Source organism: Mytilus galloprovincialis, chromosome 10, assembly GCF_965363235.1.
Source record: "Mytilus galloprovincialis chromosome 10, xbMytGall1.hap1.1, whole genome shotgun sequence".
NCBI lineage: Eukaryota > Metazoa > Mollusca > Bivalvia > Mytilida > Mytilidae > Mytilus > Mytilus galloprovincialis.
The window spans coordinates 82,771,907-82,799,758 of NC_134847.1; the positions used below are offsets into that span (position 1 = coordinate 82,771,907).

At 31.9% G+C, this 27,852-nt stretch overlaps 2 protein-coding genes across 2 annotated transcripts; one reads left to right on the forward strand and one right to left on the reverse strand.

Annotated features, from left to right (window-relative positions):
- LOC143049390 (galactose-specific lectin nattectin-like) lies at nucleotides 1–10,172 on the reverse strand. Its single transcript, XM_076223045.1, has 5 exons — nucleotides 10,070–10,172; nucleotides 8,942–9,027; nucleotides 7,852–7,933; nucleotides 331–541; nucleotides 1–77 (listed from the first exon to the last, which is right to left on the reverse strand). Exons 1-5 carry the CDS (start codon nucleotides 10,122–10,124, stop codon nucleotides 53–55), a joined length of 459 nt encoding a protein of 152 aa, XP_076079160.1. The 5' UTR covers nucleotides 10,125–10,172; the 3' UTR covers nucleotides 1–52.
- Nucleotides 10,173–11,415: 1,243 nt separating this feature from the next.
- Nucleotides 11,416–27,773, forward strand: LOC143048592 (glucose dehydrogenase [FAD, quinone]-like). Its single transcript, XM_076222363.1, has 11 exons — nucleotides 11,416–11,570; nucleotides 12,753–12,961; nucleotides 13,260–13,449; nucleotides 14,221–14,349; nucleotides 15,696–15,817; nucleotides 19,265–19,432; nucleotides 22,830–22,980; nucleotides 24,547–24,710; nucleotides 25,618–25,792; nucleotides 26,478–26,703; nucleotides 27,380–27,773. The coding sequence occupies exons 1-11, from the start codon at nucleotides 11,450–11,452 to the stop codon at nucleotides 27,546–27,548; spliced, it is 1,824 nt and encodes a 607-aa protein (XP_076078478.1). The 5' UTR covers nucleotides 11,416–11,449; the 3' UTR covers nucleotides 27,549–27,773.
- Nucleotides 27,774–27,852: the final 79 nt, after the last annotated feature.

Genomic DNA, 27,852 nt, shown 5'->3' on the forward strand with positions numbered 1-27,852 from the left:
TTAATATTCTTATATTTTATTTGATTCATTTTAAAGCTTCTTTCCTCTCTATTCATTGCTGTTTTTTCTTTCTATACCTGAAACAATAAAACAAAAATCAAATACATATTCTAACAAAATTTGTAATGGTCTCGATTCTGTGTCCTTTTCAAATGTTTTAAAGCTGAATCTGAAGAATTGGGATGTTTAAATCTATAATTGACCTTTATAATTAGTGATAACTGAAAACACTGTAAAACCAATTAATATTACTAGGTATAAAACAAAGTGTGAATATTTGATATAATTAAGATTAAGGAATAAACATTGAAAGAATTTGGGAGTACCTACCGCTGACAAACAAATTTGAAGTTTTTTTTGCAGGAACTATCATGCCAAAAATATCCTCTATACGGCAACCAAACCAAACAGTTCTCTCTTCCTCCATTTGGTTGATTTGTATACCAATTGTTATATGATATGGATTCTAAATTCTCTATCCAAACCCATCTTCCTTCAGAAAACATGTCTGTGCCACCCAACCAAACCTTGTTAGGGTATACTGTACATGGAGTAGATAAGATATATATATAAAATTAGAAAATTGGAAATGTCAAGATAGAAGACAGGATAAATAATGAACTGTTAAAATATGGTTTTAACTTTTAACTCTTTAAGAGTCGGAATTAACATATGAACCGATACAAAGAAGATACCAATAGTAAACTAACAAATCTGATGATAAACCTGTATTCTTTTTTCAGAGAAAATGTCATAGTCTTTTAAAATGTTGACTTAACAAATTAACACCTAGACTGGGTTGCACAAACATCTATTAAATTAATAAACTATTAACTTCTAATGGACTATAAAATATCTTATTGACTATATGTCAATAAAGTGAGTTAAAAACGTTCTACGAATCAATTTTAAGGTTTCTATTAACTAATAGATTATTAAGTGGCTATTAACGTTTTAATAGTAAATTAAGTCCCATTAAATTCCAAAATTCATTGTCACACGCGTGAATTTTCGCGATATTGATAATTTTTCACAACGTCATTACCATTTCTTCGATTTTCATCGTTTTCAGAACGTCATCATGATTTTCGCAATTTTAATCATTTTTTCACGACGTCATCATGATTTTCGCAATTTTCATCATTTTTCACGACGACATCACTATTTCAGCGATGTCTACTTTCAATATTGACACCAAAATATGTCCAATTACAAGCTACAAGAAATTGCATGTGTTGTTATTGAAAAGGATAGAAAAAAATGGGGGAAATAAGCATGACGGAATTCTTTTGAAATGAGTTCTACTGAAATGCTGTGTGTTTTTTCTTCATTGACTAGAGGTATAGGCCTAGGGGAAGGGTTGAGATCTAAAAATCATGTTTCACCCCGCCGCATGTTTGCGCCTGTCCCTAGTCAGGAGCTTCTAGCCTTCTGTCCTTTGTTAGTCTTGTAATTTTAGTTCATTTATATGATATGGACGTCAAATAGTACTGAACTAGTAAACAAGTTTTTTTTAAAGGGCCAGCTGAAGCACGACTCCAGGTGCAGGATGGTCTCGCTGAATGGAAGACTCATTATATAGTGGCAGTCGGTTGTTTTTTGCTCTTTGGTCGGGTTGTTGTCTCTTTGACGAATTCCCCATTTCCATTCTCTAATTTTGAGTTCAACAAAACCATACTGATGAGTTTAAAAGTATTTTTCAACCGATATCTTATTATTTGTTCTTCTGGCGTACTGTAACACCACTGTCCAAGGTAAGAGGGAGGGTAATGCGCCCGCTAACATATTTTACCCTGCCACATTTATATTTATATATAAAAAAGAAGATGCGGTATGCTTGCCTATCCCCAAACCTTACCTGACCATGACCAAAGAGAGGCGACAAAAATAATCATAAAATATAAAAACAGGTTGTAACTAAAGATTGAGCATGAAACCCGTACCTTTGACACCACAAAAATTAAAAATGTTCATATACTTTATTCATAGTAAGCAGTCATTCTTGTAGGTCGGTTGTAGCATAATCTCACTCAATTTTAAAAGAAACCCCTGAAACCTGATCATACATGGACCTGTTGGACACAGTGATAAAAGGGACAATCCAATTACCATTATGACTAAATTTGGTTCCAATTTGAAAATTTGTTTCCGAAGAGAAGATCTTTGAATGCGTTTTTCTATAGAGTTTAATATCAAACTTAGATTGGTGTGGACCTGCCGGATACAAATTTCTAAGAAACCGCTTAAACACTGTTGTGACCAAGTTTAGTTCCAATTGGCTAAGCAATTTCAGAGAAGATCTTTGAATAAAAAGTATACAACAGACGCATGGAAGTACGCAAAGTGAGAACTAGAGTCTTGTCAAGAGAGATTCACCATGTTACACGGCTAGTGATTTGGTTTTGTCGTATTCGTGTTAAATTCTGTTTTGTCTTTGTTATAGTCTCATTTCATGAAATTTCAATGTCTTCATGTTGGGCACCTACGATTTCCTGGACTACATGTATTCTTTGGGCTTCTTGCTTCGGTATTCGTTTGCCTTTAGATTATTGTACCAATGGTTAGCTGGGTACTTTATTGGATCCCATGTCTGTTCAGCAGCAATCAGGTTTAAAGATTAAAATATTCGAATATAATGCTAGTATTTGGCGCAACCGTATAAAATCAGGAAACATTGAGCTCCCTTGAGAGCAATATAACTACTACAATGAGGTAATTAAGTTCAAACAAGATACAAGAAATTGCATGTGTTGTCATTGAAAAAGATATTAGGAAAATCTCGACAAAGTCGTGGAGGGGGGGGGGGGGAGGGTATCATACGTCAAATAAAACATTATCACACACAAGACGCAATAAAAAGACAAATAGCAATTACAAAATATAAAAACAGGTAACTACAGATTGCGAACAAACCCAATAACAGGTCCACCACAAAACCCGGAAAAAATATAAAATATCCCATATAGGTGTTATTCATAGAAAGCAGCCATTTTTGTTTGTCGGTTATTATACAAGTTCACTCCATTTCAAAAGACAACACTAAAATAAACAACTACTCCTTATATACACTCCATTTTAAAAGACAACACTAAAATAAACAACTACTCCTTATATACACTCCATTTTAAAAGACAACACTAAAATAAACAACTACTCCTCATATACAAAGTTTAATTAATATGAACCCTAACCAATATGGATATTAGATATTTTTTTGAAGTTACCCAAGATATACCAAAAAGTCGGGGTAGTTTTGTTTCATCTTATTACAGTTTTCACTTGTAAAAATAAAATTGTTCTATGCATTGGTTATAAATGATACGAAAAATGCAGCATCAAACCCTCTTTAGTAAAAATAAACAATCGTTGAAAAGCTGCTCTAAATTAAACCTCTGTGTGATGTATTTAAATTATCACGTAGTTTCTTCTTATCTCCTACGTGTTACAATGTATGGTATTGTTCAGTGTTCTATTATAATTTCTCCAATCTGTAGTAAACTTGATAGAAATGTAGACGTGGAAAACGGGAACCCATTCGTTTCGACTCTGACGACTTCGTAACCATCTAACTAGATAGAAGGAGAGTAGCGGATTCCCTCGAGTATTGCCGATTGAGCGTCAGTTGTAGTTGACGGAGGTTATATCACTCGAATGTTACATCAACGATTTCTTCATTTGTACACCAAAATAGGTGTATTTGACGAAAAATGTGTCTTAAATTTGAATGTTGACAAAAATCGATCCGCTGGATGCAGAATTTTACGAAAAAAAGCTACATCTATTATAATTTCAAACTGCCATATTTTTGTTACCATAGGAAAGATCATCATCATTGATGTTATTTATCGTAATTGGACGGTGGAGTCCGGTATATACGCGCACGTTGAGACTTTTGGCTCCACTTTGGTAAAGTTATAAAAATCGATAATCTAATAATATATTTTGAACAAATGCATGACATATCTTAATTTCACGATATCTTCTTAATGTATGAGTCCACCCACATGTGTTATAACTAATATGTGTCCAAAATAAAGGCGGAATTTCCTTGTTTTGAAAGGTATTGAATTGTTCGAGGTTTTTACTAAAAACAGCTAATTTTAAGGAATGATTTATACTACAAAATACAGTTTAGTTTGACTCACAAGGATGCGAGCAATAGTTTTTTTTTAGTTTGATAAAATCTTCTAAATGAAACTATATTTTTTCTTCTGATCAATGCATAAGCCATAATAAATATGATTAATAATAGGATTAAAATTGTATTTTTGTTTCTCCTTGAACATATGTTTTCCTCGGAAGATTGAAATAATTACAAAAAATATTTATTTTATATAACATTGCGGATACGACAAAATCAGATAATGTGCAATATCACCGGACACAGGGGATAACGTCACATTAATGAGGCTCTCATTCCGACAAATCATTGAGTCAAGTAGCCTGTCACAGTATTTTTCGGCTTATTTTCATGTACAGGCAAGCCACACAATAGTGAAGGAAGACGGAGGAGACCATAGAATGCATGAAGTCTTGCTAGAAATACACATACTTTGTTCTAATACATGTTATTTTAAAATCAGAACTAACTACTATTATAATTTTAACATATTTTGTTATTAAATTTTGGGTGATTTCCTTGACAACAACATTAAGGTTCATCATAAAAGAGGGACGAAAGATACCAGAGGAACAGTCAAACTCATAAATCGAAAATAAACTGACAACGCCATGGCTAAAAATGAAAAGGCCAAACAGACAACAAATGGTACACAAAACACAACATAGAAAACTAATGAATAAATAACACGAACCCCACCAAAAACTAGGGGTAATCTCAGGTGATCGGGAAGTGTGCAGATCCTGCTCCACATGTGGCCCCGTCGTGTTGCTTATGAGATAACAAATCCGGTAAATAGTCTCATTCGGTAGGTCAAATTTTGAAAGGGAAGGGCATTGTAGTTACGACGTAAGGAACATATCCGATATCATTTGTGAAACGGTTATTCCATAACGGTCAACCAACTCGTGATGGCGTCCGTAAAATTTACGAAGAGACGATTTCAAAAGAGGGACGAAAGATACCAAAGGGACAGTCAAACTCATAAATCTAAAACAAACTGACAACGCCATGGCTTAAAATGAAAAAGACAAACAAACTTCACCATTTGGAACTCTTGATTTAATAGCTTCCTTGTGAGCAACAAACCTCTATCAAGAAAATCATGATAGGAAATGCAAGCACGGGAATATCGTATCAATTGGGAGATATATACACCGTATGCAGGTGCTGCTGGAATGTTGTTACTTAGAAATGGAAAGTTCACAATTGGAAAGCTCAACTAGTCTCTTTTGTTGTAAAATTTTGTTTTCAATCGACCCTCATTGTCAATTTCTAGATGTAAGTCAAGATATACGGCCGTCTTATCTGTTCTGTTGTATCCTTTATCTCTAGTTCAATAGGACAGAGGCGTTCGACATAGTCACCAAATTTGAAATTATTTAGTGAAAGAACATCATCTTTATAGCGGAAAGTAGAGATAAAGGATATTGCTTACTTCTTATCTTTCTTCTTCCTGTATAAAGTCAGCCTCATAATTATAAAAAAAACAAGTCGGCAAGAAGAGGGGCACAATTCGTTCCTATTGGAATGCCGATAGTCGGTTGAAAAACACGTCCTCCGAACGTAACAAATATGTTGTCAATCAGGAAATCAAGCCTCTTGATAATGCCAGTTTAAGAGAATTTTTTTGTTTGAATCAGAGTGATCCTTTACAAAGTATGATTTATCCCTTCCTTAGACAAGATACTTATATCTTCGTTGGCCAGTCGTTTTTATGAAACAAAGCAATACCAACTCTTTCAATTTGTCTATTAGTTTGAAATGTCGAATATTTGTATAAAGTGTAGAAAAGTCACATGTTTTAATACTATTTAAGAACGAAAGAGGGTTAGATTGTATATACTCTAAAAGATCTTTTGAATTTTTAAGTATTCACATCTGATTCACGCCACCTCTAGAATAGGCAGTTTCACAATAACTTTGAAGCCCGTCTTTGATTGCTGTTGAAATAGATGTTAATAATGAACCTTTTCGCAAATATGTCCGTATTTACACTACAATTTTTACTCTGAGTACAGAGAAACCAGTGTATCTTGAAAAGTTTTAGAGTCAGACTGGACCTTGCTAAATGAAATTTATGTGCATTTTAGGTTTCAGAATATCAAAAACTTTACTAGCTTTTGTTATTATTTTTTTTTCATTCCCGCAGAAGGTGCAAAAATAAACTAAGCTGGGAAAAAAAGTTTGAGAAGCTCCCTCAATATGGTAGTGGACCGTTTCAAATGAAACTTGTGTGTTTGTTTATTTTGGTATATTCTGCAAACTGAAAAAAAAAAATGCACAACAAAATGCAGGTTAGTTTCCAATTTTCTGAAACATAGACTTTATATAACGTTTATATATCTAGGTCCTGTGATGCCTTAAAATGTTCCAAGATGCATCAATGTCTGTACTCATAGTAGATTTTGTGGTGAAGAAACGGCTATACTTTTCAATTCCATCAGATGAAATATGGCCGTGTTTACATTCCAAAATATAGTATGAGTACAGACTAACTAATACATCTAAAAATGTTTTAAGGTATGGCAGGACCTAGATATATAAATGTTGTATGAAGTCTGTATTTCAGAAAATAAATGACTTCACTGAATTTTGATGTGCATTATTTTCCAGTCTGCAGAAAATAGCAACATAAACAAACACACGAGTCTATTGTCCATTTAAATAAATAATACTCCCAACATTGATTATAAGAGAGGAGCTTATCAAACGTTTTCCCTACTAAGTTTATTTTTGCACCTCCTGCGGGAATGAAAAAAATATAAATAGGAAAACCCAGAAAAGTTGATAATTTTCTGAATCATGAAATGCATGTTAAATTTAATTATCTAGGTCCTGCCATGTATATAAACAGATATGCTTGTAATCAGAGTAAAATTTGGGGTGTAAATATGGCCATATTAACCAAGAGGTTATGATGAATAAAGGCAACAGTAGTATACCGCTGTTCAAAACTCATAAATCCATGGACAAAAAATAAAATGGGGGTAACAAACTTAAACTGAGGGGAACGCATTAAATATAAGAGGAGAACAACGACACAACATTAAAATGTAACACACACAGAAACGGACTAAGCATTAGACAAAATCCTATGAGAATAACAAATATAACATCAAAACCAAATACATGAATTTGGGATAGATAAGTACCGTGACACGTCTTATAGTAATGTGAATTCACACTCAAAAATATAGTATGAGTACAGACTAACTAATACATCTAAAAATGTTTTAAGGTATGGCAGGACCTAGATATATAAATGTTGTATGAAGTCTGTATTTCAGAAAATAAATGACTTCACTGAATTTTGATGTGCATTATTTTCCAGTCTGCAGAAAATAGCAACATAAACAAACACACGAGTCTATTGTCCATTTAAATAAATAATACTCCCAACATTGATTATAAGAGAGGAGCTTATCAAACGTTTTCCCTACTAAGTTTATTTTTGCACCTCCTGCGGGAATGAAAAAAATATAAATAGGAAAACCCAGAAAAGTCGATACGTCTTATAGTAATGTGAATTCACACTCAAAAATATAGTATGAGTACAGACTAACTAATACATCTAAAAATGTTTTAAGGTATGGCAGGACCTAGATATATAAATGCTGTATGAAGTCTGTATTTCAGAAAATAAATGACTTCACTGAATTTTGATTTGCATTATTTTCCAGTCTGCAGAAAAATACATGTCAAAACTAAATATGGAGAATTGTACTTACCGTGTGTCATTGACTTGAGAAATATCATTTCATAATAATTTGATACAGTTGCAAGAGAACCGCCAAGTGAATAACATACACTCTAAAATTTGTAAAATAAATCCAAGTTTAGCATTGTCATATTGGTTAACATTATCATCTTATCTTTTGGGTTTACTTTAAGTAGTAAGATTTATAAATTCACTTAACTATTATATAGAATTAAAATCTCTAAAAGCAGATCGATTGAAGGAAAAGCTCTTCAACTACTTTGTCACAATATCCATCTTTCGCTAAATACATTGGATTAGCAAAACAAAACCCAACAACACAAAAACACAAAAAAACCCCCACAAATAACACAAAAAAAACCCAACTCATTGAACTTCCCTGGAAAAGAAAGGTGAGCAATACCTTAAGAGATATTCAAACTCATCTGTCGAAAAAAAAACCCACACCAAACGACAAAACACAATCGGTGCACAAAGGACAATATAAATGAAAACTACAGACTGAACTCCACCAAAAACAAAGGGTAATTGAATGTTGCTTCGGAAGGAAAAGTAGATCCTGATCCACATATGACTTAAATAAAAAAAAACAGTTAATAAGTTATATCAAGTGATTTGATTTCACGAAAAAGCGTGTTAGTAATTAACCCTTATATTACCTTAAACCCAAATGCGGGACAATTGGTTATGGAATAAAGTTAACCTTTTAACTTGTCTTGGAATGAATTTTTAAAAATTGTTTTTCATTACAAAGATTAGATAATACTGTTACCAGGATAAACACAATAAATACAAATAAAACATTAAAATAAAAACAAATAAAACGTAGAACAACACTAAAACGTAAAAGCAACACAAATCATTTAATACATAAGTATGGGTGTGGTGATCATAAATAAACTCATCATAGCTACCAGGATTAAATTGTGTATTTACGTCAGACGCGCGTTTCGTCTACAAAAGACTCATCATTGATGCTCGAATGTTAAGAGTTCAAAAGGGAAGGCAGGTACTGATCCTCCTGTGGAACTTGAGTATTTGTTTTTTACTTTATTTTGCCAATAATATTATTAACTGAGACAATACATATAGTAGAGTACCTGAGCTTCCATCCATGTCATTTGTTGATGGACTAACATAAAGTCCTTGTTTCCATACTTCACCCACATGTGGTCATTATGGCCATCTGTAATAGAATATCATTATAAAAATAGTATTTGATGGTTTAGATCTAAGCTAGATCGTAAGACGTTTGAAGTTAAAAGAATAATTATAACTAAAAAGACCATAGAATTCATTATCTATTTTTTGAAGCATGGAATCGTACCTCGTTATGAAATAAAAACATAACCGGAATCTTTGTAGATGACTAACATATTGAATTTTAGTATACATGTATAAAGGTGACAAATTATACTAAATCTCAAACTTCTCAATTCCTTTTATTAAATGGTTGTTCATATCAGATTACTCTGCAGACGTTAATACCAAAATAGAATAAGAATAAATACAATAAAACGATTTTAATATAATTTTCTGTATGCTATATCTAAATCCGACAAGAATGGTTCCATATTATGTTCTTAATAGCTACTAAAAGTTGGGGGCATATTGTTTTACTCCTGTTTGTCCTTCCGTCTGTCTGTCATTCCGTCCGTCTGATCCATCATGGGTATATAGTTATGCTGCATAACCCCTCCTACAGTTTGAATTCTAGGAAGTTTTTACTTTTCTGTCTGTTTGTACATATATTGAAAGTGTGCATGTAATCAGTGTTTTGATTTTTATCAATATTTGCTCTTTTGGGAGAAATTTGATCTTTGTTGATTTTTTGAGTATTTATTTGTATAAGAGGTAGTCCTACAGTGAACCATAAGAATATGCGCTCAACTTTGTGTATTTCAAAATAAAATATTACATCTGCGGGCCCATTATTTGTGTCTCCCGGACACAATAATATCTCAAAGAAAGTCTTACATTGACTTTATTATAATATAAGTACTTCAGATTTTGATATATTATAATCTTTAACTATTTAAAATTGTTCGAAATTTTTTTTCATGCGACGTATCATAGTTTTAATTCGGGTATGCCAAAAATATAATGTTTTCATCTTTTGTTGTGAAAAAATGATAACCTGAATTGGCAATATCTAATTTACCACAAATTAAAGAGAAATTAATTTAAGCACACATAGAAAATTATAAAGGATTTCAAGGTAACATTACCTATGACTGAAATATCTAGTAACCAAATAGCTATTATCCAGTAGTACATAACCATTGCAGTAACACGGAGCAGAAAAAAATTACAAAACAAAAATCAAATGTCATTTCAAAATGTTGCAGTGGTATCGATATAGTAAAACATTAAATTGAAACATGATATTATCACTTAGCATATCATTAGATATATATATTAATGCTGACGAAGTAGATTGATTATTAAAATGAATTAGTTTAAATTGAAAAAAACTGAGAGGTTTATATTACCGTTTTCCACGCGCTATGTAGTTCAGATATACTCTTTAATAAGAGACTTTCCGTTTTGAATTCTCCTTGGAGTTCCGTATTTTTGTTATTCAACTTTTTCCTATTTCTGTCTTAAAGTTGAAATAAAAAAACATTACCAGCTCAAGTATAGGATCAACATTGTTCAGCAAAACAATACAACACGTTACATTTGTAGGTTCTATTTATTTCAGTTGTGTATTGAACGTAAGGGATAGTTTCTCCCATATGTATGGTACTTATTATCTGAATTATTACCCCTTTTTAACGACATTGTCTGATTAAAATGATATACTAAATAGAGACAGCGTTTGGCCAAATTATTTCTCCTGTAACATAAAATTCAAAAACGTTATTCATTGTATATCTAAATGTTTGGATATACAAACTATGTTATCAACTCAAAATTCGCTACATATTCTATAAACGTTGAAATTATAACTTGTAAAGACACATTACTAAAAGAGGGACGAAAGATACCAGAGGGAGAGTCAAACTCATAGATTGCAATAATCTGACAAAGCCATGGCTAAAAATAAAAAGACAAACAAATAATTATACAGAAGACACAACATAGAAAACTAAAGATCAAGACTGCGTGAGCAATATCTTATCTTTACGTCACAGACACATGCTTTAACAAATTTACATTTCTCCTTGTTTCTAATATTTCATATTTATGTTTTAAACAATATAAAACTGATCCACTTGCAATCTGAATTTGAAATGCTAAATTGTTCGATATTTGACATTTTCTATGTTTATAATAAATGCTTACCGTTTAAGAAAATACTGAATACTGTGTATTGTTTAAGCAAAACATTTTCTTTTCAATCTTCATTATACTCACCTGTTTATCTTTCTCTCTTGCGATTGCAAATAGGTAATTAATTTTGAAATTATAGAGTCACATAACACTCATACATTTTTTTTGTTGTAACTAGTGCTATTTGTCAACAATAGACGAGACTGTGATAAATCATGGTGAACCTGTACATTTAAAAATAAAAAGGCATTCAACTGAAACATTTCAGCACTCAATAGGTGTGTAGTAATATGTGTGCTTTGCAAGAGTAAGGACACAAACTGCAATTTACCATGTTTTCCAAAGTTATAGTTTTGTGTCTTGGTTTAATATTGGCGGCATTATTGAGACAGAGAACCGATCCGGATATTTTTCTACACGTGAAATTAAATTCTTCATATGATTATATAATTGGTAAGAAATCAACTATTGTCAATAACGCTTGTTGTTTACATGTTAGTATACCAAATGTTGTGAGTGATGTATTAAATTGGTTTACAAACTTAACTTAGTTTTTATCTGTCATTGGGTATTCCGTGGTTTAGGACACAGACACAAGCTTGGTATAATTTTAACATTCAGTTTAAACAAACACATATTCGTTTCCATTATAGGTACTCGCATATAGTATATGCGATTGTTCAGAGTAATTGATATTGCACGTATAATGTATACCCCTTATAATTCTTTGCTGTTTGAAAAGGACATGTACAGTTGAAGGTTGGTTCTCTTAAGGTCTTTGACACTGTTCACAATGATATTCTTTATTTGTATACATATATCAAATAACACAAGAATTAAAATCATGCAAAAATAAGGAAAATCAAAGGACGGGGAATACCAAGCATGAAGGCGTACGAAAATAAACAAGAACGCTAAAATAGAAGTTTCCTGAATATGCCATGAATTGATTATTATCGGTACAGACATTGATTTTGTTATCGATGAACTAATATTTAGCTATACAGCGACGTATATACGAACATTAACTATTCTACAACCTGTCGATACATAAATTTTGATATTGCACAGAATTGTCTTTTTCTGACAGTTAATTACTTAATTTCTGACGCCATAACAATAGATTCATTTAATGTGCACTGATTCATATTTTAGTCTTCAATATATAATATTTTATAGTTATGACTTTGAACTAGCTGAAAACCAAACCAGTATTTTGGGGATTATATGCACTTGTGGTGATGTTATAAGTGAAGACTTATCATTTTAATTTTTCCATTGTCATGTCACGTCAAGGCATGTTTTTAAACTGCTATGCAATATTGGTTTTGCTTATAGTCGAAGGCCGTACAAATAATTGCATATGATTATTGCTTACATAGTATTAAACTAAAATAAGATTTAAGCTACTTATCAACAGTAGAATCAAATTATTATCAGTGTACGCTTACTATAGAATAACAAAGACTACAAAAACATCATTACTTGATTCACATTGAGATAACTAGAAGTTGAAAATATTATAATTTATTTTATCACTTTCTTGTATTTGTATTTCTTTAGACTATCATATTGATAAAAAAGAATCATTAATTTTATTTTCAATCACTTACATTATTTTTAATTGTTTCACAGTCGGAGCAGGTTCAGCGGGATCAGTTATTGCTAACAGATTATCAGAAGATAAAGATGTTACAGTTCTATTGGTAGAAGCGGGAGGTTCTGAATTTGAATACGATTACATTCCTATTCCCCTAGCAGCACCCCTTCTTCAGCAAACAGATATTGATTGGTCATTCTATACAGCTCCACAGCAGGCAGCATTCAAAGCGATGAAAGAACAGGTTAAACAATATTTCATGGAAACGTCTTTGATATTATCTATTTATATTTTGTCAAGTTACATTTTCTTATGAGGCAATACTCTGAATATTTCGTGCGTTAACCTACTGTTATATGAGTCAATTAGCTAAAGTTAGTCGTATCAATAACAAACAATTTAAATTTACCCTTATCAAATACTCGAATACACCTTTTGCATAGAGAACCAGGTCATGTGTTTATGATACTGTTTCTTATTATAAAAACAGTCTTGGCATTCTATAAACTTTGCATACATTTTCACTATTTTCAATTCTGTAGAAAGGTTACTGGCCACGTGGTCGGGTATTAGGTGGTTCGAGTAGCATAAATTATATGATCTATGTGAGAGGAAGTCGACATGACTATGATAGATGGGAAACAGAGGGAGTCATGGAATGGAGCTATAAAGAAGTTTTTCCTTATTTCCTAAAGATTGAAGACATGAAAATTGCAGATCTTGTCAATTCAGGTAAACATCAAGTTACTTTTGATTGATTTAATTTGGAATATCTTCATACAAATACCAGGATTGTTAATACACATATGTTCTTAAAAAATACAGATATCTACGATAAGTAGAATGGCTTATTTACACTCAAGATACTTCGATATATAATCATGGACGGAACTTCATGGAAGATACTTCGAATAAGACAAGGAGGGTACTTGATTTATTCTAAAAATTACCAATAAAACAAGAGCGTATGCTGAACCAAATTATGTTGGAAAAAATATAGAGTTTTCGAAATGATAATTTCTTTATATATTTGAAATGTAGTGTTTTGATAAGGTTATTTTGGTTCTTTATTCTATTGTATTTAAACATTTTTTATGACGAAAAACTCATTTCCTTTTTGATATGTAAAACATCAATTAATTCAAATGTCATGACACAATAACAAAAATTAACATTTTAAAAGGATCTTAGTGACAAAGTAGACTGTAGACGATTTGTCGCTTTGTGTAGACCTTTCCTAGCGTTTTTTTGCTCTCACCGTTGTTATTTTCTAGATAATTTATGTATACCTAAAAACAAGCGTCTTCACCTTTGGAAAATACTGGCACACTGGGAATGACCCATCCTTTTCAACTATGTTTTTATCTATCTTCGTTTACATTTAGTGGCAATTTCAATATTAAATATACACATAACATTTGAATTTTGAAACTAACCACTTTAATTTGGCTTTGAAATTTTATTTTCTCTTCCATGTATCAATAATGTATTATCTTACTTCAGCATACCATTCCATAGGAGGATATCTACCGCTAACTAAAACCAAAGCAACATCACTGTCAAATATTTATCAAAGTGCTGTAGAGGAACTCGGCTATAAAACAGTGGATGTTAACGGAGAGGACATGATAGGTATCATATTAACATAAAGATACATCAAATCCATCTACATCGCATTGTTCCTTTTATTCGCTTGCATTGTAAAGTAGAAGAGGAAAATGTATGTATATATGCTTAGATGTTTGCCATGCTATCACTTTACAGAAAAGAAAATCGTTATAGTTTGGTAAATTTTAAAATTATTTCAACTGTTTTAAAATGTGATTACTAGTATAACAAAATCACCAGGAAACATTAAGTCTTATGATAAACAATATGAAAAAATGTAAATGGTAAGGGTAATTTCCACTGAATATACACGCATTTGAAAATAATTTCCAATTTGTGATGCAGTGTTCATTACCACAGTTGTATGCCCTAAGTATGAGATTTTAACAAAGAGGGACGAAAGACACCAGAGGGTCAGCCAAACTCATAAATCGAAAACAAACTGACAACGCCATGGCTAAAAATGGAAAGGACAAACAGACAAACAATAGTAAACATGACACAACATAGAAAACTACAAAATAAGCAACACATACCAAAACAAAAAACCACAAGGGCTGATCTCAGGTGCTCTGGAAGGGTAAACAGATCATGCTCTACATGTGACACCCCTCGTGTTGCTCATATTATAACAAATCCGGTAAATAGTCTAATTCGGTCAGTCACTTTCATGAAAGGGAAGGGGATTGTAGTTACGACGTAAGGAACATATCCGATATCATTTGTGAAACGGGTCCACCAACTAGTGAAATGCAAGCACGGGAATATCATTTCAATTGGGAGATATATACCCCGTATGCAGGAGCTGCTATGTTGCTACTTAGAAATGGAAAGTTCACAATTGGAAAGCTGAAATCATCTCTGTTGTCGTAATGTTTTGTTTTCAACTTACCCTCATTGTCAATTTCTATATGTTAGTCAAGATATGAGGCCGACTAAAGTGTATATGTTGTATCCTTAATCTCTAGTTCAATGGGATAGATGCGTTCAACATAGTCTCCAAATTTTACAACATTGTAGCAAATTTCAAAATTATATATTACTACTTACATGTAGTTTTAAAACTTCAATTGGGATAGACTTTTGTCAGAAGTTTTCTCTTATTCTGCAATAAACATTTAGTGTTATTCCATATTTAAAAATAAGGTTCAAGAAATTTCCGATTTAAACACTGATATTTAAATACAGCAGGAATTGATCCTAACCGTTCCCTATGTGATAAAACTTTCAAGTAAGCACTAAATTGTTTTTTTTTTCAAAATACGCAAACAGGCAAGATAAGGAACAACACATATAAATGATTCCAATACTGACTACTTTTATCTCGTTTTGAGTCAACGTTAATACAAATATAAACTCTTCTTTTAAAGGATATTCGCACATACAGTCAAACGTGTTAAGAGGTCAACGATGGGGCACAGCAACAGCATACTTAAGACCAGTTATTGGCCGACCAAATTTACATATCAGTACACAGTCTTTCGTAACAAAGGTAGGAGAAACTTTGAAACAATGTATATAACAGCATGTATCACCGAATCGCATATATCTTTCCATCAGCACTCTTTCAATCAAATAAACTTAATATAAAGATTCACTTAGGTTAGAAAGAGACTTAATTGCTGTTCATTATATTCATTAGTTTTTAATACAGGATCACAAAGAACAAAAACAACTAGCAATTAGACAAACACAATACAGATCTAAGAGTACTCACAGTCACTGAAAGTTTGTTCAAAGCAAATTATTTTGTTCCCTAGATTTACATATCAGATGATTCACATCCAACGGATTAATTGTAAAGATAAAATGAAAATACTGAAGAAATAATGACATTAGGCAATGCATAATTATAAGTATCTACATGGTTTAGAACTGCAAGTGTCCATTACTAAATAGCAATTCATTTTTAGCTCACCTGGCCCGAAGGGCCAAGTGAGCTTTTCCCATCACTTTGCGTCCGGCGTCCGTCGTCCTGCGTCCGTCGTCCGTCGTCGTCCTGCGTCCGTCGTCGTCCTGCGTCCGTCGTCGTTAACTTTTACAAAAATCTTCTCCTCTGAAACTACTGGGCCAAATCAAACCAAACTTGGCCACAATCATCATTGGGGTATCTAGTTTAAAAAATGTGTGGCGTGACCCGGTCAACCAACCAAGATGGCCGCCACGGCTAAAAATAGAACATAGGGGTAAAATGCAGTTTTTGGCTTATAACTCAAAAACCAAAGCATTTAGAGCAAATCTGACATGGGGTAAAAATGTTTATCAGGTCAAGATCTATCTGCCCTGAAATTTTCAGATGAATCGGTCAATTGGTTGTTGGGTTGCTGCCCCTGAATTGGTAATTTTGAAGAAATTTTGCTGTTTTTGGTTATTATCTTGAATATTATTATAGTTAGAGATAAACTGTAAACAGCAATAATGTTCAGCAAAGTAAGATCTACAAATAAGTCAACATGACCAAAATGGTCAGTTGACCCGTTTAGGAGTTATTGCCCTTTATAGTGAATTTTTAACCATTTTTCGTTAATTAAAGTAATCTTTTACAAAAATCTTCTCCTCTGAAACTACTTGGCCAAATTAATCCAAACTTGGCCACAATCATCTTTGGGGTATCTAGTTTAAAAAATGTGTGGCGTGACCTGGTCAACCAACCAAGATGGCCGCCACGGCTAAAAATAGAACAAAGGGGTAAAATGCAGTTTTTGGCTTATAACTCAAAAACCAAAGCATTTTGAGGAAATCTAACATGGGATAAAAATGTTTATCAGGTCAAGATCTATCTGCCCTAAAATTTTCAGATGAATCGGTCAATCGGTTGTTGGGTTGCTGCCCCTGAATTGGTAATTTTGAGGAAATTTTGCTGTTTTTGGTTATTATCTTGAATATTATTATAGATAGAGATAAACTGTAAACAGCAATAATGTTCAGCAAAGTAAGATCTACAAATAAGTCAACATGACCAAAATGGTCAGTTGACCCGTTTAGGAGTTATTGCCCTTTATAGTCAATTTTTAACCATTTTTCGTAAATTAAAGTAATCTTTTACAAAAATCTTCTCCTCTGAAACTACTTGGCCAAATTAATCCAAACTTGGCCACAATCATCTTTGGGGTATCTAGTTTAAAAAATGTGTGGCGTGACCTGGTCAACCAACCAAGATGGCCGCCACCGCTAAAAATAGAACATAGGGGTAAAATGCAGTTTTTGGCTTATAACTCAAAAACCAAAGCATTTTGAGGAAATCTGACAGGGGATAAAAATGTTTATCAGGTCAAGAACTATCTGCCCTGAAATTTTCAGATGAATCGGTCAATCGGTTGTTGGGTTGCTGCCCCTGAATTGGTAATTTTGAAGAAATTTTGCTGTTTTTGGTTATTATCTTGAATATTATTATAGTTAGAGATAAACTGTAAACAGCAATAATGTTCAGCAAAGTAAGATCTACAAATAAGTCAACATGACCTAAATGGTCAATTGACCCCTTAAGGAGTTATTGCCCTTTATAGTCAATTTTTAACAATTTTCATTAATTTGGTAAATTTATGTAAATTTTTACCAAATATAGTTCTCTGTTACTAATGGGCAAAGTTCATGATAGATATAATTGTAAGAAGCAAAATCGTTCAGTAAAGTAAGAACTTCAAACACATCACCATCACCAAAATACAATTTTGTCATGAATCCTTTGTTTAATATGCACATAGACCAAGGTGAGCGACACAGGCTCTTTAGAGCCTCTAGTTAGTTATTATTAAAGTGTTAATATCAGAAATTGTTTTGATACCAGTTATATTCACAGATCTTAATTCTGTGTTACATTGATAATATTTTAGAATTGTATATTCAAATGATAAGTTTACATGGATCGTATCTATTTTGATGAGCTCTGTTACAACATCACCGTCTAATACCAATTTTTTATTGAAAGAATTCAGTTCACATATATCGACATTATAAATGGTACATCAATGGTACGTTCAACAAATCATTTCTTAAATTACATAACAATCAAAGAGAAAAGAAAGTTGATAACTTCTAAATATTTTGACCTGTTAATCTATTGATGTAGATATACGTTTTTTCTTATTTGCGATTAGTCAAATCGATAGCTGAACGCACTTGCATTTTGTAAGTTCTTGTTAAACAATCACATAATTAGTACCATCCAAATATTAACTAGTAGGTATAACAACAGATATGAAATCTCGTTATCTATAACAAAAACTTTAAATATTGAGATCTACTAAAAATCATCAAATTGTTTTCTTGAGGTTTGTTTTGGTATAATGATGCATATAAAATGCTGATATACGTTTTTTCTTATTTGCGATTAGTCAAATCGATAGCTGAACGCACTTGCATTTTGTAAGTTCTTGTTAAACAATCACATGATTAGTACATTTGTACTATCCAAATATTAACTAGTAGGTATAACAACAGATATGGAATCTCGTTATCTATAACAAAACTTTAAATATTGAGATCTACTAAAAATCATCATATTGTTTTCTTGAGGTTTGTTTTGGTATAATGATGCATATAAAATGCTGAATTTCAAATAGCATCAACAGTTTTGTATGACATGCATTTCTTCAGAAGCAGGAGATAAAAACACGTTAGGAAATTTGGTGGAAAGTTGCAGAATTACTGATAAGAATGTTAATATCTATGGACCGAAGACGGAGACAATTACTAGACGATAAACACAAACACTAATTGAAAACAATGACTTAGGACATATTATGTAGCTATTTGAGGTAAAAGTTTGACCATTTAAAGGAACCAACTAGCATTGAAAGAAAATGTGTCTATGTATTGTAAAGGGTATACTCAGATTACTACTTTTAACTTCTCAAATACTATCTTTTTACAATTATTAGAGATTGTTATGATTGATATCAGATGAAACCAAATAGAATTAAACAACACTTATTTTCAGATATTGATAGAAAATAAAACTGCAATCGGCATAGAAATGATAAAGAACGGGCGTAAAATGATCGTCACGGCCAACAAAGAAGTTGTTTTATCAGCGGGTGCCGTAAACTCACCACAATTACTCATGCTTTCTGGTATAGGACCAAAGGAACACCTGGAAGAACTCAAGGTAAATACAAAAAAGTTAGGGTAAATATTATAAACTTATTTTGCCGTTCCATGTTGTCAAACATGAGTATTTTTGAAATGACATCCGTAGTTTAATTTAAAGTACCCAGCAAACTTTCAAATTGATGCTTTATCTCATAAAACCATACAAGTTTTATAATACAGATAGTATGTCGTTTACCTATGACTCAGCAGTGACGCTCGAATCAAAACTGATTGAAGGTCAATTAAAAAAAAGCGCTGAATACCATAAACCAATTAATATTGGCTTGAATATACGGGTATTGTTTGATTTTATTTCTCTGTTTCAAATTTCCGAAATTATTTTGAATAAAACGATTATCTCTCTCGTGCATATCTCTTTTCCTTGTCTGGAGCATCAGCAAAGAGAAATTAATTGTCGAAATATACAGCTGGTACTGTAAAATTGATATCGTTAATGATAATACTTCCACTTGGTCGATACCCCTGCTAGTGGACTGTAAGCCTAATTGCCAGTGGTACTGGTGTGAAAAACTCAGGTCATTGTTGGATTGTATTAGGTTTTGAAATCCAGTAACACTGAAACACATTAATTGTCAAAATGCGCATCTGGTGCAGTACAATTTGAACTGTTATTTTACTATATGTAGAGCAAATAATATGTGTTTCTTGTTTCGTAGGATAGAACAAGTGTTTGGTAAAAGTTAATTTTTATTTAGATTTAATTTTAAGACAATGACCGTGTAAATAATGTATAACTCTAAATCATAGAAGCACTGACTGCAGGCAGACACACTTTAGTTTCAGTAATTTTTGTAATGGTCAAGAGTGTTTGAAAATTACAACACTAGACATCACAATATTTAAACATTTTAATTTACAGGCGGGTATTTCAATATGTCAAAAAATCATATACTTTTCTATGAAGTTCATATCTATTATCATATTTAGAATGATAAATAAAACCCAACAAAATTTCGCTAAAATAATTCATACCTTGATCTTTTCCTCAATATTGACACAGACAGACAACTTCACACTAAAACCTATGACAAAGGGGACGAATTCATCTTCCCAATTATCAATTTCCCATTTCTCAGCAGTAACATACCCTCTGCCCCTTCGTATGGCGTTTACATATCTTAGTTGATACGTTATGCTCGTGCATGTTCACACTATACGAACCTCATACACAGGAGTGTGCTCCGTACGCAGAAACCGCTCTAACAAAGTTATGAGGAGGAAAGATTAAAAATGACACTCCATAAATTTGATGGACATCATCACAAATTGGTTGATCCATACGATGCGTCTTTGTCCAAATCAACTACGAACTTTTTACTATGTCTTAGATTGTAGTTCACCATTACGTCGTCTGATCTTAGCACCGAACATGACATATTCCCGATTGTGACGGTTATGCTGGGTATGAATTTGCATTGCTATAAGACGTGTTACGGTATTTTGCTATCCAAAATTCATGTATTTAGTTTTAATGTTATATTTTTTATTGTCAAATGTCCTTTCGTTTGTAGTTGTAATTTTTTCTTTTTGTTCTGTTCTATTTGAGTGTGAGGATATAGATAATTTATCACCCTGTTCATTTATAAGATTTTAGTTTCCGTCAACTAAGACCGTGTTCAAATTGACATAAATTTTGTTTTGTCTTGATCTTTGTATGGCTTTCTTTGGTATTTTGACCTGATCGTCATTGATAAGTCCAATGAAGACATAACACGAGTTTGGCGTATGTAATTATAAGCCTGGTACGTTTCATAACTATTAGCTTGTCGTATTTTTCTAATGCATTGTTTATTAATGTGTTTCTCTGCCCTGTATGTTCTTTCATTTATTTGCATTCTTGTCATTTTAATGTTATATTTAAGGGGGTTCGCGGGTCTAAATCATTTATATAGGATTTCTCTATATTTTTTTATAAATGAACTTTATCTTATAGTTAATAGAAAAATAAAATAAAAAAATAGGGTCACCGTTCATTTGCGCTCACAATCTGCCTTCGAAAGAAGCATACATTTGTTTAAAGGCGTTTTTTTCTGTTGAAGTAATAGGAGAAATAAAGGTAATATCGAAAGAAAAAAAAAGAAATTTATTACAGAAATCGCTAAAATTTTACAATAATTTAGTTTAAGTACAGCTTATATGAAAATTATATTAAAAAAGATAGGTCACCGATGAGTTGAAAAAGATATTTCAATTTTAGAGCCAAAAAATGGCATTTTTCCACCAAAGGGAGATAATTTGGAACTTTTTCAATGATGTATACATTTTGAAAGTCATCTGGGGCCAACACGAATTGATTGTTTTGAATGATTTTCGTACCATATGATAAAGTAACAACTACAAAAGGAAATAAATAAAATTTGTAATGAAAAACAAATGTTTGATTTTTTTCTAAAATTTTTATACCCTCGAGCCTCCTTAACATTGCCATTTGAGCGAGAGGTTTGGCTAGCCACAAAAACAGGTTCAACCCACCATTCTTTCATAAATGTCCTATACCAAGTGAGAAAAATGGCTATTGTTATCTTATAGTTCGTTTCTGTGTGTGTTGCTTTATAGTGTTTCTGTTGTGTTGTTGTTCTCCTGTTATATTTGATGTGTTTCCCTACGTTTTAGTTTGTAACCTGGATTTGTTTTTTCTTAATCGATTTATGAATTTCGAACAGCGGTATACTACTCTTACCTTTATTTGAATCAATGATAAAATAGACTACAAAATATAACAAAGATACCCTTTTACATTAGGTTTTGTCCGTGCACTTCGTTTTTCTGATCACTTTCTTGACTCTTACACATTGTTTTGTACATGACTCATAACTTCATACGTTTTATACATAGTCACACGGGGAGAATTTTTAATATTTGTTTTATTTCTTTCATATATCTCTTTTCTAACAGTAATGACGTTCCCCTGTCCTTACGCGGAAATCAAAACATATAAACACTCAAATATTGGATCAGCATTAAATTTCCATATTGCTTTCTTTCTTATACAGCTATTATTATAAGACAATAACAATCAAAACCAAGGAGTAAACAAATATTCACAAATCCAAAGGACATTTACATCAACAGTTATAAAAAATAAATAAGAAACAACACGAACTCCACTAAAAACCAGGAGTGAAATCAGGTGCTCCGGAAGGGTAAGCATTTCCTGCACCGTATACGGCACCCGTTGTGTTATGTTTTTTTGTTCAGTTTAGTAATGATGGAGGGTTTTTATGACTGAGGAAGAATATCAGATATGATTTTTATAAATATAAGTTTTGATAGCTGAAGTAACAAAATTCTACTAATTCGGCAAATCTTTTTTAATGGTATTATAGTAACAAGTCTTTTTAAACGAAAACTTCATATCCAGTATTTCTTAACATTTGATCTTGTTTTTACAGATAGATGTTCATGCAGACTTACCGGTTGGTAAGAATCTAGAAGATCATATGTTCTTCTTTATGAAATATAAGACAACTGATGAACTTAGTGTTTCAATCAAGTCCACAAAGAGTTGGTGGAATATTCTGAAGTATTACTTTACTGGTGAAGGTTAGTTACCATGTTTGACAGAAAAAATAAATAAAAATAAAATCAAGGAAAATGTTGATAGTTTTTTTCTGAATATAGCGCTCGTTCAATCTGTGTAATGGTTTTACATTTCATTTTGTTTTTATATAATGTCATATGATCATGATGAGTTTATCCACCATTTTCTGCATACGGAAATGCCCGTATCAAATGTGGAATATGACAGTTTTTTATTTGTATTTTCCTTGGGTTTCGGTCTGTTACTGTTTATTTTCCATTTAAGTAACCCATGCCATACTAAAGCAACAAAATAGCATGTTACAATTTACTAGTAATCCGTGAGGTGTCATATCAATAATATAAAAAAATGAAAATATGATTTGTTTTCATTCAAACATTTGTAAAGCGAAATATTAAAACAATATTTACCTATAAGCAGTCAATAATGTTTAATGTTATCAAAATAACTCAAACACATCACATATATAAATGGCAAGTCAATGATGTGACATTTTTAAATCAATATTTATGTTAACTTTTATTAAGCTTTTATTGACGATTGCTTGGTCTTTTGAAATGAACGTCCCAGTAATTAAAAAGTAAAATCGCAACAATACCGAGCGCCGAGAAAAGTTCATTAAATGGAAACGGAAAGTCAACAATCAAATTGAAAAATAAAACACATCAAACGAATGTATAAAAACTGTCATATTCCTGAATTGGTACAAGAATATTCTAGAAAATTCTGGATTAAACCTGGTTTTATAGCTAAATAAACCTCTAAATTGTATGACAGTTGCCTAAAAACGATGTGAAAACAAAACAAACAGACATTACAGTTAAAAATGTGAAAAACTTGGGTACAGTAGTCAGCATTGCCTTAATCTTAATTACTATAAATCAAGAAAATATGTAACAAAGAAACTTGAAAGGCAAATGTACTAGTCACATTTGTAAACATGAAAGACAAGAATACAAGAATTTAATATAGCACAATAACACAACGGTGGGATGCATTAGTATAGAGCAACGTCATATATAACAAAGAAATACAAAAGGTTTATACACAAAGCACATATATGAAAAAGGAAAATGACAAACAAGAATACAAAAGTTTACCATAGCACAATCACACAATGTCATAATATATAAGTACAGAGCCACGTCAAATGGATTTCATCAAAATCAGACTAAACAAGTGAAAGTAATAACCATAAAGACAAATAAAAGAATACTATAAAGATTCCGAATTATTCAGTACCCAGAAACTATACTTCAAGACCTGCGTGTATTATTTGTGAGGTCTTTATACCGTCCGAAAAAAATTGTTTAAGAAACATAGTCAGACGTTCTTTTGTATGCCCCTTACTCATCAAATTTCTACTCATACACTTGTGACATCTTACAAAGTCCGATTAGCAGGCTAATATAGGGTGAATGCACACGAAATTGAAGTTTCCCTCTAATTATCGTTCGATTAAATTTACGATTGATCGATTGGAAATTTCGATAATAGTGTCATGGTATCCTAGTAAAATGTCAGCTCACAAATTATTCCAATTTACCGTACACATTTATTTTTATAAGGGATATTTTCTTTCGCTGGTAACGAAGGACTCTTATTCGACAAAAGTACCAAAGGTAACAATTCTTTACTTTATCCTGATTATCAACTACAGTTTTACAGTGGAACATCTAAAGGAAGCGACGTACCTGCTAATACAGGCTTAACGTTTAATTTTAATGACTCGGTGAGTAATATGCAATATACCACATACATATATAGTAAGGATAGATACTCATTTATGAATGATTTGAATCCCTAAAAGACCGGATACTTTCATTTCAATTACTTTCTTTTATTTAAACATTAATGTTCCAAATTATAAATCATTTTATTGGTACGGTCTCATAGTGTGAATTATTATCTGTGGTATTCGAAAATTCACCTTTTACCCTTTCTTAGTTTTAGTTTACTTTGTAATATTTAGAGCGAGGCGTAAAAAAAACAAAAAACGATATTTAAATTCATAATCATAAGAGAAACTGACCTGGTCATGGCAAAAAATAAAACAACGAACAAAAGACAAACTAAAAAAAAAACAAAAACACAAGATTTTTTATGTTTGATTGCTATGTTTTATTTCAACATGTGTTTTCAAAATACGAAGTCATGTTAGTGGCACTTACTGTCTCTTGGTTTGTTTTGTAATCTATGGTATTCGAAAGTTGCCCTTTTATTAAGTCTATTTCAGTTGATCTTTTAAATTACGGTTTGATCTTTCTTGTTCTGTTATACTACTGTCCTAGTAAAAACAAAAATCAGAGTGTTTAACACCCGTAGATATGTTTAATCAAGCCTCATTATATTACGTTTGTGTTGTAAAGTGATTGGTTGTTGTTGCTGTAATATATTTGTTGTTCGATTATTGTTTTTACATAAACTAGTCTGTCGGTTTTCCTGTTTGAATTTCTTACACTTTGTAATATTGGGGCTTTGATTTGTTTATTGTTGAAGATTATACGGTGACTTATAATTGCAAACGTCTGCGTCATTTTGTGTCTGGTGGATTTTTGTTATTTTACTTTGTTTATAGTTGCCTCATTGGCAGTCATACCAATCTTCATATTTTCTACATTTATGACATATTTCAACAGGTATTGGAAGATGCAGCGCGTCGATCTGATGACATTGAAATAATCATCTTTCCCTTATTATTGCACCCAAAAAGTATTGGAAGTATCAAACTTAAAAGTAAAGACCCTTTTGATCATCCATTGATTAATCCGAATTATCTGTCACAACAAGATGATGTAGATATTCTTATTGAAGGTAAGAATTTGTGGGCATGCGTATCTATGTATTCAAATGTAACTATAAGCAGCACACACATGTACTTACAGTGAGGTTAACACTTTCTCAAGCCTTATTGTGAAGAAAAAAGATGGATTTCGCTTTGATTTTATGTCTATCAAGTGGGTTTGTGTCATAAATGCATACACTTTATTCTGTCTTGTCAAAATGCAAAATGGCAAAAAAATGACAATACAATAATGATATCACATTTCACTTTGAATAAAAGTAGCTGCATATATAAATAACTATCAACACGTATATATTATAGCTGATAACCACACATCTGTCAATGATCAATTTAATGAGATTACCATATCTTTTTATATATTTGCCATGTTCCTGTGCATCTTTTGCATGAATGTAATATCAATATGGGTACTTATTTTGTTTTTGAAGAGACCAAAAAAACAACGCATAGAAAACCGGGAATTTTGGATATGATGTTGCATGTATGAAGGATCAAGTTATGATATGCTTTCCATGTGTTAATACGTTGTTTGTATTATTGAAGATATTTTAGTATCGATGGATACAATAATATGAATATAACAAAGCACGTAATTACTGAACTCTACTATAAAAAGAAAAATACATTTTCTCAGTAGAAATAAACATTTGCTTATCGAAAAATACTCATATTTGATTTTTAATTCACATCAAGCTGTGCGAAAAGTACAACAGATTGCCATGACAAAACCCTTCCGAGAAATGGGTGCAACTCTGAACAGACTTGACTATGAAGGGTTGTGTGATAAGGAAATGTTTGACAGTGATGCCTACTGGGAATGCTTGATCCGTCACTATGCTGTAACAGCATATCATCCAACGTGTACATGTCGCATCGGCAGCACCAATGATCAGACCTCAGTTGTTGATACAAAACTTAGGTATTGTCTGTTAACTGATATTTCAACATTCACAAGACTGCTTTTAAACTAATGTTCGCTTTATTTATAAAGCATATATAATTTTAGTAAGTGTTATTATCATGAAAAATTTATATTTATAAAGTACATTAATGTTTTCAATTCGGAGTCAGCTAAACGTGACACGTGGTGCTTATTATGCTTATCATTCATAATTCAAAATACCCTCTGACATTATTCTTGATTTAGTCAATCATTTCAATAAAACAAATCATTACATATCGTGTCTATTTAGGCTAGTTATATCTTACAGGAATGAGTATGTTGAATGTTTCGTTATAAAGATATTGTGCTTGAGCTTTTGATTCTCAATTGCCTTAGAATGCGGTCTATCTTTTATTTTACATTTTACTTTACCTTCTGACCTAAATTCTGTTTCTCTTCATTGTATACAGCTGAGCATGTTTCAATGTAAATCAGATCGGGGTTTGTCAACATTTTTATACCACCAAGTCAACGCAAATACTACACATTGCTTGCAGGTTGATAATGTCAAACACATTTTTCCCGCCTCCTCGTGAAACGTGTTTTACATTTCGTCGTTAGAGATAGTAGAGTTTAAACAAAAAAGAACAATCTTTAAATTAGTAACGTTTAGTCTGATACTCTAAATACTTTTTTTATTTCTTTTTTCAAGAGTGAAAGGTTTACGAAATTTACGAGTTGCAGACGCATCAGTGATGAGGCATGTCACGTCTGGTAATACAAATGCACCAACAATCATGATCGGTGAAAAGGCTGCTGATCTTATACGTGGCAAGGATACAGTTATCAAATTTAGAAAGAAAATTAAACAGCTTAGATAATAGTACTCACACTTTATCTAAAAGATCCTTATATTACATCCTAATTATGATATGCTTACAAATAAAAGTACGATGACATCATTAACTGAAGAATGTCGATGATTTAGAAATTACATTTTATGTTACAGAATTGAATGATAATCATAAGATTCAGGAATTAACCATGTAAAAACTATATCTTTCTTATACGGGTTAGCAATATAAAAATAAATATACAACACATTTTGTTTAGAATCATGTCTTTTAAATTGGTATGCGAGTCGTGTTGTAGAATATATGCTTAAACGACCTTCATTTGTGTCTT